General features: G+C 44.5%; 1 protein-coding gene across 3 annotated transcripts in view; it reads left to right on the forward strand.

Moving 5' to 3' along the window:
• Positions 1 to 4,046: 4,046 nt before the first annotated feature.
• The window catches only part of LOC148055420 (uncharacterized), a 77,494-nt gene continuing 67,324 nt past the window's right edge, over positions 4,047 to 14,216 (forward strand). For 2 of the 3 annotated variants that reach the window (XR_015705335.1, XR_015705334.1), the window contains exons 1-2: positions 4,047 to 4,173; positions 10,353 to 10,418. Coding sequence is in view for 1 of the 3 variants with exons in the window: in XM_087760264.1 (XP_087616390.1) it covers positions 4,099 to 4,173; positions 10,353 to 10,418 (141 nt within the window). In the remaining 2 variants the exon portion in view is untranslated. The remainder of the gene's footprint in view (positions 4,174 to 10,352; positions 10,419 to 14,216) is intronic. The other variant, XM_087760264.1, reaches the window with a different exon arrangement.

Below are 14,216 nucleotides of genomic sequence, written 5' to 3' on the forward strand. Positions count from 1 at the left end.
CTAGAGATTCACCTTCAGCCACTTGAGGTTCTGATGTGTCTAATTCTCCCTTTATATGACAGGGGAAGGGCTTGAGCACTAATTGGATTTATGGACTTCCCACACAGTAACTTAGTCCTACTGCCTTTGCCCTGGAGGAATCAGGGAATAGCTGCTTAGGCAGTGAACATTCCCTAAAAATGCAAACACTTTTGGTTCCTCCTGTTGACGTACACGGCCTTCTTGCACATATATATGTTTAGGAACTGTTGCTGCTATTACTTCTTTGGAGTAATACAATTCATTATATAGCTGTTTTGCACAACTAGCCTAAATACCATGCATTTGTTTTACTTAAGCTGTGTACAGACATGATCTGAGCAAGATAAAATTAGTCAACCATGCCAATTCATGTGCTGAGGAATTTTTATTGTACTCCTTGAGGTGAATTAAACACACGCTTCTGCTTAAATATAAAAAGATTTAATGAACAATGCATTGGACAGAGTCCTACTGCCATAAGCAGTTCTACAAGGAGTCTGCAAAAATGCTTAACAAGCTGATTCGTTATACACACATACACCTGCACCAATCATGTGAGTGTTGGCATCAGATGCCTTAGCCCAGTGTTTGGTTCATCCCCCAGCACCAGCTCTGTTGACCAAAGGTGGCCCCTGAGAACTCAGAACCCTGAGAACATTCCAAGGTTGACACAAGACAATACCACAGCATTTCTTATCACAAAGGGAAACTTCACTCCCTTACAGGGAGTCCTTCTGTCTCTGGCATTCCTGCTTCCAGCCAGTTTAACCCGTTCTGCAGTTAGGCCTTCTTGCCCTCCATGCCAGATCATTCCTTGGTCATGAATTACCACTGCTGAACAGTTACAATTTGAATTTCCCCTTCTCATGTATATAAACTTTGCATATGAGTATGTATGTATCTATATACAGCTAGGCATACCAGTTTATAGATAACTATTGCATTTTGAACCCCCTTTCACTGGAAGTCCAGTTCACGTTATCAATTACATCATTCTTGTTACAATGTTTGACGGATATTTACTTGTGGTGGGTTGGCTCTGGCTGGATGCCAGGTGCCCACCAAAGTCACTCTATCAGTCCTCCTCCTCAGCTGGACAGATGAGAGAAAATATAACGAAAGGCTCATGGGTCGAGAAAAGGACAGGGAGAGATCGTTCACCAATTACCGTCACGGGCAAAACAGACTCAACTTGGGGAAAATTAATTTAATTTATTACCAATCCAGTCAGAGTAAGGTAATGAGAAAATAAAAATAAATCTTAAAACACCTTCCCCCCACCCCTCCCTTCTTCCCGGGCTTGACTCCCAATTTCTCTATCTCCTTCCCCCAAGTGGCACAGGGGGACAGGGAATGGGGGTTGTGGTCAGTTGATAACACGTTTCTGCTGCTCCTTCGTCCTCAGGAGGAAGACTCCTGACACTCTTCCCCTGCTCCAGCATGGGGTCCCTCCCATGGAAGACAGTCCTCCACAAACTCAACATGAGTGAACAGTGTGCTGCTGCAGCCAAGAAGGCCAATAGGATGCTGGGTTGCATCAACAAGGGCATCACCAGCAGAGATAAAGAAGTCATTATCCCTCTCTACTCAGCGCTTGTCAGGCCACACCTGGAATACTGTGTACAGTTCTGGTCCCCGTTATACAAAAAAGATGTGGACAGGCTGGAGGGGGGTCCAGAGAAGGGCCACCAAGATGATCAAGGGTCTGGGAAGCCTGCCATATGAGGATAGGCTGAGAGAGCTGGGCTTGTTCAGCCTTGAGAAAAGGAGGCTTAGAGGTGATCTCATCACCATGTACCAGTACTTAAAGGGGAGCTACAAAGAAGATGGTGACTCCCTTTTTACAAGGAGTCACATGGTGAGGACAAGGGGTAACGGGTACAAGTTACTCCCAGGGAGATTCCGATTGGACACGAGAGGAGAATTTTTCACAATGAGAACAGTCAACCATTGGAATAATCTCCCCAGGGAAGTGGTTGACTCTGCTACGCTGGACACGTTTAAGACTCAGCTGGACAGGGTGCTGGGCCATCTCATCTAGATTGTGCTAGAAAGGTTGGACCAGATGATCCTTGAGGTCCCTTCCAACCTGGTATTCTATGATTCTATGAAACTTCTCCAACGTGAGTCCTTCCCACGGGCTGCAGTTCTTCACAAACTGCTCCAGTGTGGGTCCTTTCCACGGGGTGCAGTCCTTCAGGAACAGACTGCTCCGGCGTGGGGTCCTCCACGGGCTGCAGGTGGATATCTGCTCTGCTGTGGACCTCCATAGGCTGCAGGGGAACAGCCTGCCTCACCATGGTCTTCACCATGGGCTGCAGGGGAATCTCTGCTCTGGCGTCTGGAGCACCTCCTCCCCCTCCTTCTTCACTGACTTTGGTGTCTGCAGAGTTGTCTCGCTCACATATTCTCACTCCTCTCTTCCAGCTGCTGTTGCACAGCAGTTTTTTTCCCCTTCTTAAATATGTTATGCCAGAGGTGCTACCACCGTCGCTGATTGGCTTGGCCTTGGCCAGCAACAGGTCCCTCTTGGAGCTGGCTGGCATTGGCTCTATTAGACATAGGGGAAGCTTCTAGCAGCTTCTCACAGAAGCCACCCCTGTAGCCCCCCTGCTACCAAAACCTTGTCACGCAAATCCAATACATTACTATACTACATTAATCCCAGTTTGTTTCTTCACTGAGAAAGTCTTGGAGAACTGCTCTTAAAATGGTGAATTTTCCATTTCAGCTACACATCCAGATGAACAGGAGACTTGGCCAAACCAAATCAAGTCTTTCATCCAGAATCAGTATTATACCATTCATACTCATGGCATATTTTCAGTTTTCGACCAGGGTCATTTGGTCATGCTTAATCTTCCAGCAGCTTTGATTGACCATTAATTATTCCTGCTGTATTTTGGAAGAGCTGTCAGTACATCTTGGGCAACTCATTTGTGTAAACACTCACATGGATTGGGACATATTTAGAATTTACTCTTTAAAAAAAAACAAGGCTTTTGGATTTAATAACCTGAGTTGCAGTACATATGAGCTGTAATGCTACACTTTAAAAAACCCAACACAAGATATAGGGCAGACTTCAAAACTGAATCTATTCTTTTGGAGGGAAAGTATCCTTTGCATTATATGCAATTTCAGGTTCTTGGGATGGCAAGGGTTAAACGCTAAAGGAGCCTAAGTTACAGGAACAGGTAGGTACCTGGAACTACTGCTGGCCTTTGCTCAAAGAAAGCAGAAAGCTTTGAACAAGCAGGATCCCAGGAGGGGAGCTGTGAATGGCTCCAAGCATCAATTCAGGATCAGATGTCAAAAACTAATGCTTTTTCAAGGGGCTCTGCAGAAAGGCAGAGGGATTGATTTTCATGAGAAAAAAGTTATCTTTTAGTACATCCACTTGCAACTTAATCTAGGAAAGTGTCTACACTTTTTTTCCAAACCGTAGAAAAAAAAAAAAAAAAAAAAAAAAGCCAAGCTTGTTTTGTGCAAGATTTTCCTGTTTTAAGAGTAATTTTGCTACCTGAAAAATCACATTTACGCAGCAAAGAATGCTTAGTGGCTACTTCCTCAAACACAATTACAACCAGCCAAGGGAAAACTTACTGGTCATTTAAGCACAGATCTAAATCAGAACCAGATCAACCAAATTTTGGACAAGCTCTGCTGGAGATCAGAGCACTGAGGCCTGGGCTCATTTGTAGGTGGTTCTCACTACAGGAGAGGTAAGTGACTCCGGGGTCTAGACAGGGCAACTCCCCAGCTCTGGTCTACAAGAAGCCCAAGGTTTATCCTAGGAGGCAAAAATAAACAGAAGGCATCTCACAGCGAGCTGTACCCCACTCTCTTCTGCCTCCTGCGGGGTGTGCGGAGCACGGGCGGGGTGAGCCCTCCCGGCTCTTACCGGCTGCAGGAAGAGGAGTGATGAGCTAGAACGCAGTCTGGTTTTAGCTCTGGGAACGTAGGAAAAACCGCTTCACGTTTAAGTAACCGCCCCCCCCCCCCCTTTTTTTTTCCTCGCTTGCCTCTGGGCTTGCAGTAGAGCCGGAGAGACACCCGGGAGGGAGCTCAGCTGCCATGTCTCAGCCCAGGAAAGGGAGGCAGCCGACCTCCTCCAAGCCTGCAGGGGCTGGAGCCGCCAGGGCCTGGGCGGTAAGGTGGTGCTGGCTGACGCAGGGGGAGAGCGGACGGGAGCGGACGGCCTCCGCGTTGTGCCACAGCTCTGCGTTGTGGACTGCCTGCGGAGGCCGCTGAAACAACGGGGAGGGGGGCCTGTCTCATGGGGCAGGAGGGACAGCCCCGCTCTGGGACAGCGGGTCTGCACGCAAAGTGGTAGGAGCTCAGGGTAAGGCGGGCAGCGTAGGGTAGGGCGAGACAGAGGGGTCCAGGGAGCCGGGGAGCGCAGAGGGTACCCTCCTGGTAGGCTGGGACGCGCGCTCCGCTCCGTCTGCCCTCCCCCCCACCAACGTCGCCTCCGCTTGGGGCCCAGCAGTGGGCGGGTGGGGGGCGGGATGGTACTGGGCTATAGTATGCTGCCCGAGAGGCGGAGCGAGTGATGGCTATGGCTTTTGCGCCATGGTAAATACGTGGGGCACTGCCCCTCCCTACCGGAGCCGTGAGCACTGAGGAGGCGGAGCAGGAGCGTCGCAGGGCTGGGCCTGGGGCTCTGCGGTGTGAGGGGGCTCAGCCCGGCAGGATAGGTGTGATCTCCGGCTCGGCTCATCTGTGCAGCCTGTGCAAGCTGTGCCCCTCCCACCCCACCCCCCTCCTCACCCCCGCCAGAGGTGACACAAAGTCACAAAGTTTGGGAATTGCTGCATTAAATGATGACAAGAACATTAAAGGCCTCTGTAGTCCTGGGTCATTGAATCCGAGGTATGAAAAGATATTAAGACAACATTGCTATATGCATTCAGGTAAAGAAACCATTTCTCCACATGCTCTGCTGGAAATCACTCTTTATAATTATTTGCACCAGAATATCACCTGCTGACCTCTGCTAACCTCATGTGAGACTGGAGTCTTCTTTTGTCCAATGCTGTACATGCATCATACAGGGCAGTTTCTACCTGGAAGACCTGATCTAAAGGATAAGTAAGCAAAGCAGGAAAGGTATAACAGAGGAAATGGACGCAAAAGAGATTAATTAGTTTTTCCATCAAGGTTTTTACTGGGTGTTTTATCTAAAGCAGAATGTGATTGCTGTAAGAAGAATCTGGTTTTCACCTATCCATTCCTTACATTTCTCGACTGTAGTTCCTTGACACATCTTTCCATCCTGCTGTTTTCTGAACAGCATCACAGATCTGTCTTTTTCCCTATTTCAACTGAAAACAAGGGTCAGATTCCTATCAGCATAAAATGATATATCTCCTTTAATATCTATAGTGCTATGTTAGTTGACATCAGCTGAGAATCTGGCAAGTAGACTTCCCTTCTTACCCAGTTACTGAACATTTCATCACTGCGGTCCTCCAAGATGCTATGTAATGGCTTTGAACCAAAGATGCGTTAATGCTGATGGGACTCTTGAGGCCTAGAAAGAATTTCAGTCTTGCTTGAAGTAAGCCCTTTAGCTGAGTTCTGATTTTTGCAAGTGCAGACTGAAAAATGCAGTTGTGAGTTCAGTTATTAGTGTTTTGCTCTGTACTTTTCACTTAGGTCAGTTACTTTCTAGTTTATGAATGCTCATATCAGAAGGCAAAGGTGTGTCTATAAAATGATAGCATCGTGGCATTTTTGTATGCTGTAGAACATGATGAAGATCTTAAGATAAACTTTCTTGTTTATGATACTTCTTTTTCTTTGTTTATTTTGGGATAGATTTTGTGAAGATATTATGATTATGGGTGGTTTTGCATACTATGTTATTAGTTAATAAACTGGGAAAATATTTTGGACCAACTAGATTTTCTAACAACTATAAGGAACAGTTGTTAGATATTTAAACTTAAAAATATAACTTAAACTATGCTGAGTGGTTTTTGTGACAGAGCTGGAGCTGCTCCTATCAATTGGTCTGCTAATGGATATGTTATTACTGTGTGAATACATTGGTTTGGCACTGCAAGGAAAGATGAGTAGAAAAAGGAAAGAATGACCAAAGAAAAACCCATCTCTCCCACCCATTTGGGGAATGTAAAGGAGCAAGACATACATACTAGCCCTGAAAAACTTAGCTTATTCTCTAGCTGAGCAGACTGATTTTTTTTTTTAATTAAAAAAAAAAAAATTAACTAGAAGCTTCAAAGCTTGGAAATACAGAGCAGCAAAGAGCTGTTAAAGACAGTTTTTAAACCAAGATCCCTTTTCTTACTTTAAACATGAGCTGTTTAGGGAATCAGTGTGGTCTACCCAGAAGGTATATGAGGAAGTTGTGCTTTCCTAGGTTACCTCCTCAGGATGGCAAACTTTTAAGTGAGATAATACTTTCATAAACTGTTTTATTATCTGAGGTCAGAGAGTATTGGTGCTTAATGTATACACGGCTGCCTGATTCCAACTGACTGGATAGAAAAAATACTTTGATCTGGATATATATTCCTTGTTGCAATTGTCAAAATAAACAGTGTTTGGATTTTAAGTCAAAGTCTCATTATTAAAGATGCTGTTTGGCATATCCTTCTGGAGGAAAGACTGTAAGCATTTAATTTGCATCCTAATTGAGTTTGGGGGTGATAAAGCTGTGGTCCTTGTCCATTCCTTATAGTCTGTGGCCAGTGAAATTGGCCTGAGGTCCCCCAGGGATGTGGAGCTGATATTCTGCTTTAAAGGTGGTTGAGAGAGTCCTGTCAACCCCATCGTCCTGCCCTTTACCTGCCCCCAAATGCTCTGCAGGGACCACAGAGTACTGTACCTGACAGCCCGGTCTAGGGATAGGAAAACAGCAGAAGTCTATGCCAAGGTAGACAAATGTACAAGTCTTGACACCTAAGAGGGGACACTGAGCTTCATCCATCTGCTGAGACACAGTGTATGCCCCCCATCTTAGTCCTGGGACTGGACATCCTATCGATGCTGTGGCTCCTGTCTGGCCTGGGTTTCCTTTGTATGGAGACGAGGAGATGGACTTAGGGAGGAAGGGTAACACCTGATTTGGCCCTGATAAAAGTTTGGCATGCTCAGTGCTACATAAGGCTCCTGCATTCTATAGTTGAAGCTAGAGAGACCAGGGAGGAATCGAGGCATAAAACTCTTTGAACTGTGACTTGATTTAGGAAGAAAAAAAGAAAAGAAAAAAAATCTGGAGTTAAATTGGTGTTATTGCTTTTATAACTATGTCTAAACTCAAAGAAACAAACAAATAAAAGAAACAAACTACAGACCATGCACAGAAAGGCGTGCTTGCATTGTTAGCCAACTTTCATGATAATAAATATCCAATTGGACAACCCTGTGAAGCCTAGCATTACATGCAGTATGCTTTCACAATTCTACACAAGCTAAATGCTATCTACATTGATAACAATAAGACCTGTAGCTGGATTCAGGGTAGCGCTTGTGATGCTGAGTATTGATTTAGGAATAGGGCCTGTTCTACATTACAGAGCCTTTTTTGTGTAGGAACTCTAGTTCCTGAACCATATAGCTATGATGGCTCTGGTACAGTTATGCTTTTGTCAGCAAAAGCACTCTCACTGATATTGCTTTTACTGGTATGTGTGTGGTGTGCTTTTACTAAACCAGTTATCTGTGCTTTTTACTGGTACAATTGTGTCTGTACTGAAAGTGCTTTAGTAGGGCAGTGAATCAGTTCACCTGTTACCTGAAAAGACAACCTAAGTGAATTGTTCTTCCTCTGAAGAGGCAAAATTGGAATATGAGAATAGTATTTTTAATTTAAAAACTTGTCAAGTATCATCTTATTGATGATAAAACTAATTTTAAAAACTTGAATTATTAGAGGTTTTGTTAAAAAAAAAAGTTTTTTAAACTTTTGTTCTGTACTACCATAATGGAGACAGATTAGAGACATGTTTTTTTTTTTTCTTTTAGTTTTATTTTGTTCATTCAACAGCCTGTTTTCCCAGGCTGTCTAATGAGCTTGAACACATTCCAGTTGAAGATAGTGCATTGATACATGGATCATTATTTTCTCCCTGTAGCCGTGTAAAGAAAATGCTTTAGGAACTCATTGCTTTAATGGGTTAGCAAACTTTACCTCCTGCTATTCAACCCACAAAACAATAGGGGAATAAATGGGTCCAAAATCATCTCCTCTCTCTACTTAACAAAACAGACCAGACATGAATCCTCATTCTCAGATGTTTGAGTTGCTGTGGGAAGTTATACTAGCCAAGATATTGATAATAACTATATTACATTGTCTTTTATAGTAATTGTAAAATCTCTTGCTTATTTTTACATTTTGGGGGGTTCTGTTATAAAGATTAAACAACATTTTTTTTTAAATATTTTTTTAAGGGACCATATTCACTGCTTTTCACAGATATATAGAGTAAAGCTTGCACTGAATACCTGTGTGGATGCTGAATAAACTGTGTGTTACTGTATGTTGTCGCATGTGGGGGACAAACAGGATTGCATTTCAGGTGAGGTGAAAGCAAGAAGTTTAATGCCTTGGAGGGGATGAAAGATAGAGGAGGTTTGGGGAATCTAGTAGAACTGGATTCCCTAATGTATACTTGTGCCTGAACTATTACAGAGATTATTTTTTGTATATCAATAATATAATTATAAAAATTATAGTAACAGTTGTCTTCCAGGTAAGGAGGGCTAGGCGTAATGATCATTTGAATGTTTCTGAGGAAACTTCAGATGCTGGAGTGGATGTTCATGATTGCATGTTTAATGGCACATGGAGGTGATTCGGGACAGCCAGCATGGCTTCACCAAGGGCAAGTCCTGCCTGACCAACCTAGTGGCCTTCTATGATGGAGTGACTGCATCAGTGGACGAGGGAAGAGCTACGCATGTCATCTATCTGGACTTCTGTAAGGCCTTTGACACGGTCCCCCACAATATCCTCCTCTCTAAATTGGAAGGATATGGATTTGATGGGCGGACTGTTCGGTGGATAAGGAATTGGCTGGATGGTTGCATCCAGAGGGTAGTGGTCAATGGCTCCATGTCCAGATGGAGCTCAGTAACAAGTGGTGCCCCTCAGGGGTCCGTACTGGGGCCAGTGCTGTTTAATATCTTCATCAGTGACATAGACAGTGGGATCGAGTGCGCCCTCAGCAAGTCTGCAGATGACACCAAGCTGAGTGGTGTAGTTGACACGCCTGAGGGACGGGATGCCATCCAGAGGGACCTGGACAGGCTGGAGAGGTGGGCCTATGTGAACCTCATGAGGTTCAACAAGGCCAAGTGCAAGGTCCTGCACCTGGGTCGGGGCAATCCCCGGTATCAATACAGGCTGGGGGATGAAGGGATTGAGTGCAGCCCTGCCGAGAAGGACTTGGGGGTACTGATAGACGAAAAGCTGGACATGAGCCAGCAATGTGCTCTCACAGCCCAGAAAGCCAACCGTATCCTGGGCTGCATCAAAAGAAGCGTGGCCAGCAGGTCAAGGGAGGTGATTCTGCCCCTCTGCTCTGCTCTCCTGAGACCCCCACCTGGAGTACTGCGTCCAGCTCTGGAGTCCTCAGCACAGGAAGGACATGGACCTGTTGGAGAGGGTCCAGAGGAGGGCCACAAAAACGATCAGAGGGCTGGAACACCTCTGCTATGAGGAAAGGCTGAAAGGGCTGGGGTTGTTCAGCCTGGAGAAGAGAAGGCTGCGGGGAGACCTTATTGCGGCCTTTCAGTACTTAAAGGGGGCTTATAAGAAAGATGGGGATAGTCTTTTTAGCAGGGCCTGTTGCAATAGGACAAGGGGTAATGGTTTTAAAGTAAAGGAGGGTAGATTTAGACTGAACGCAAGGAAAAAATTTTTCATGATGAGGGTGGTGAAACACTGGAACGGGTTGCCCAGAGAGGTGGTAGATGCCCTATCCTTGGAAACATTCAAGGACAGGCTGGATGGGGCTCTGATCAACCTGATCTAGTTGAAGATGTCCCTGCCAATTGCAGGGGGGTTGGGCTAGATGACCTTTAAAGGTCCCTTCCATCCCAAAGCATTCTATGATTCTAAATATACTGCCCTGAAGATCATTACTTTCCAACTGTGATTTCACTTGAAGTTATCCATCGGATCACTTAGAAATCTTGTAAAACATTAGTGAGAAAGAAAACTTATAATGTTCCATTCTCTCATATTATGGTAGGTGAAATGGATCATATATGCACTAAGATATTTGGGAATCTCCCTGCATAGAAGGTATAATTCAAGATCTTAATAATTACACATTTATTTTCTATACTTACAGCATGGTGACAAGAAGGCAAGTGGAGCTTCTTCCAAATTGGGAGAGAAAAAAGCAGAAGTGGCAGAGGTAAATTCAAGTGTTTCATCATATTAAGAAGAAAAGTTGGTAATTAATTTCCTCCTATACAAATTTTTGTCTTCTGATAGCAAAGTAGTAATTTTCAGATAATTGATTGGTGACTGTAGTCACACAATACATTCCAGAAATATGTAATTTTGTCTTGTGCTGCTGAGCAGCCTAATGGAAATACTTCTTTGATTTGCTCCTCTTTTCACTAAATATTTCATGTATCAGTGGAAATTCAGGATCTCAGTGGATGTGTCTATTTTGCAGTGCAGGTGCACTTTGGTATGCATCTGATTGTACTGGGTTTTTGATTGTCCAGAAGCAGGGATGAAGTGGAGTGCGCTGTGGCTCTTCCTACCTTCTCTGCATCCTGGCTTTTCTTCCAAAGGGAGAGTTCATACGTGGATGGTGCATGTCTGGGCCATCTCCTGACACACTTGCATATATGTGGTCAGTGCTGTATTTTAGAAAAATGCTTCTCTTTGAAGATACTGCCTCATCAGGAACTGGTATTTATAGTTCAAGAGTTCCTGCTGGGTTATAACATTGAGTTTACAATAAACAATTTTATAGTCTGAGTATAGTGGCTATTATTAACAATCCAAAGCTGTATGGATTGTGCACAGTGTTAGGAACAGTACTATGAAGGGTTACCCCTTTCCCAGCAGCCACAAGCAGTGGGCCTTCATTCATTAGCCACCAAACAAGTCCTTGAGAGCTACAGTGAATCAGACTGGTATTTCAAAGAGAAGGTGCTGTCCAAGCCAGGAAGCAAGTGTTGCAGGTAAGTGCCAGTACTGATTATTAGTTCCCCAACAACCTCTGCTATTGCAAGTAGGAACAGTACTTCCCTATGCAAGGTAAACAGCAGATTCAGAAAGAGAATAATTCATCGAAACATTTATTACTAATTGTTTACTTGTTGGCTTTAAATGTCAATTACTGATATATGGGAAGCCAGAAATAGGTACACCTGATATTTAGTTCATAGTAGAAGCTATTATTTGCAAAATAACTTTGTCTAAGCTATAGTGTATTTAACTCCAAAGCTATAGTATATTTAATTGCAATGCAAATCAAGGCCAGTGAACACTTTTATTATAGTCCTCTGAGGTAGATGACTAAAGCAATTATCTTTCTTTCCTGGCCAAAAAAGGCTTGTCTAACTTGGAAACTTGGTCCTTCTTTCCTCTCTAGACAGTTTAGTTTTTTTTCTTAAATAGTGTTATTCTTTCATACCTTCTTAGTTTAACGCCAAAATCTTTGACTGCACGTTGTTGCTCTTTATATAGAAGTGTGGACTTCGTGGGAATGGTGGGAGTTGAAGCCTGCAGTTTGGGTTGTAGAGTTACTGTTTCTGACCTCTCACTGAGAAGATCTGTTTCTAGTTAGCAAAAGAAGGCTGTTTATTGTCCTGATGCTTTTGCTTTTCAGTTTTTGAGCCCTGAGAATACTGTGTGTGTGTTTTCTCTTGAGAATTTGTTTTGTGTATTTGACTTGTTCATTTTTTTTTTCTTGTAATTGGCTCAACAGTGCTTAAAAGTGGAAGTAGATCAAAACACTTCTTCTGAGGCCTTTGTATTGAGTGTATATGGCAAGGTTTTGGTAAGGGGGTGGGGAGGCTGCAGGGATGGCCTCTGTGAGAAGAGGCCAGGGGCTGCCCTGTGCCAGACACAGCTGGTTCCAGACAAACTGAGAGAATCAGTGAAGTTCGTAGTGCCTCTTTGAAAACATATTTAAGAAATGGCAAATGGTATGAGGAGTGAGGAAAAAACATGAGAAACAAAAGTGCAAACACCAAGGTTAGAGAGGAAAGAGGGGGAGGAGGTACTCCAGATGTCGGCGCATATATTTCCCTGCAGCTTGTGGAAGAGACCGTGGTGGAGCAGGTATTCCTCTGCCGCCCATGGAGAATCCACACTGCAGCAGACTGGAGAGGAGCCATGCTGGAGCAGGGGAGAAGTGTGAGGAGGAAGGAGTGACAGAGAGGAACTGTTATGTACTGGCTGTACTTCCATCCATAGATCTTAAAGCATTGTATAAAGGACACTAGCAACATTATTTAATTGACATAGATAAAATTTGGGGAAGAGGAGGAGTTGAAGCACAGGACTAGAATTGGCTTACTTAAGGTCATCCAACAGCCCAGTAGGAGAGAAAAGAAACCAGGTTACCAAGTACCAGACTGGTGCATACAGCTGTATGATACATAGCTTCCTCAAAGCTCAGAGGGTAAGTCCTGAACTCACTGAAGTCAGTGGGTGTTCCCATTTGAACTGTGGAGCAAGCTTTCCTTAATTTAATTGGCAGCTGTAATTTAGCTGGCAGCTGTAGCTTGTGCTTATTCCTCATTTCAATGAAGATTCAGGGAACTACAGGCCTGTCAGCCTGACCTCAGTGCCGGGGAAGGTTATGGAGCAGATTATCTTGAGTGCCATCACACGGCACGTACAGGACTATTGTCCCAAAAGCGGGGTCGTTAGCCCGGTGTGCAGACGCCAATTAACACACAGAGCAAAGGTATTTTATTTCCTTCATATTTGCACAATGATGGGTGCTAGGTGGCAGTTCCACAAATCTAGCACACCTCTGTACAAAACTACAGCATATTTATCTTGCTACATGATTAGTATAAACCCACCCAAATTTAAACTTATTGGTTAGCGATTAACATTTCATGCACTATTGGTTTACTGTATTTAAATTAGCCTTGCTTGCTATGCAAATTAGCACACATACTCCTTTCAGGTGTGGGGGGGGCAAGACTTTCCAGTCCTGAATTGAATCAGTGGTCACGATCTCCCCTCACCCAGTTACTGCAGTTTTATCTGACTTCATGGTTTTTTGGCCATCATCCAGCCTTTGGCGCCAAGATGTTCCCTTTTATCAGTCTATTAGCTCCTCTTCAAGCGTATAGTCGTTAGTTTTCCACGGTTCGTTAATAAAACAAATACTTTCTTATCTTTTAGCTCCTTCTCCTTATTGCCAGATTCTCTTCACAGAGGACAGGTGGTTCATAGTTTTGCTCAGTGGAAAATTCCACTTTCTGCAGGATATCAGGACAACCAGGGGATCAGGCCCAGCCAGCATGGGTTTCTGAAAGGGAGGTCCTGCTTGACTAACCTGATCTCCTTCTATGACAAGGTGACCCGCTTAGTGGATGAGGGGAAGGCTGTGGATGTTGTCTACCTGGACTTTAGTAAGGCCTTCGACACCATTTCCCACAGCATTCTCCTGGAGAAACTGGCTGCTCATGGCTTGGACAGGCGTATTCTTTGCTGGGTAAAAAACTGGCTGGATGGCCAGGCCCAAAGAGTTGTGGTGAATGGAGTTAAATCCAGTTGCCGGCCGGTCACGAGTGGTGTTCCCCAGGGCTCAGTATTGGGGCCAGTTCTGTTTAATATCTTTATCAATGATCTGGATGAGGGGATTGAGTGCACCCTCAGTATGTTTGCAGATGACACCAAGTTGGGCAGGAGTGTTGATCTGCTGGAGGGTAGGAAGGCTCTACAGAGGGATCTAGACAGGCTGGATCGATGGGCCGAGGCCAATTGTATGAGGTTCAACAAGGCTAAGTGCCGAGTCCTGCCCTTGGGTCACAACAACCCCATGCAACGCTACAGGCTTGGGGAAGAGTGGCTGGAGAGCTGCCTGGCAGAAAAGGACCTGGGGGTTTTGGTCAACAGGTGGCTGAATATGAGCCAGCAGTGTGCCCCGGTGGCCAAGAAGGCCAATGGCATCCTGGCTTGCATCAGAAATAGTGTGGCCAGCAGGAATAGGGAAGTGATTGTCCCCCTG

Source organism: Nipponia nippon, unplaced genomic scaffold (genome assembly GCF_047370975.1).
Source record: "Nipponia nippon isolate SJK-2023a ecotype South Korea unplaced genomic scaffold, ASM4737097v1 scaffold_22, whole genome shotgun sequence".
NCBI lineage: Eukaryota > Metazoa > Chordata > Aves > Pelecaniformes > Threskiornithidae > Nipponia > Nipponia nippon.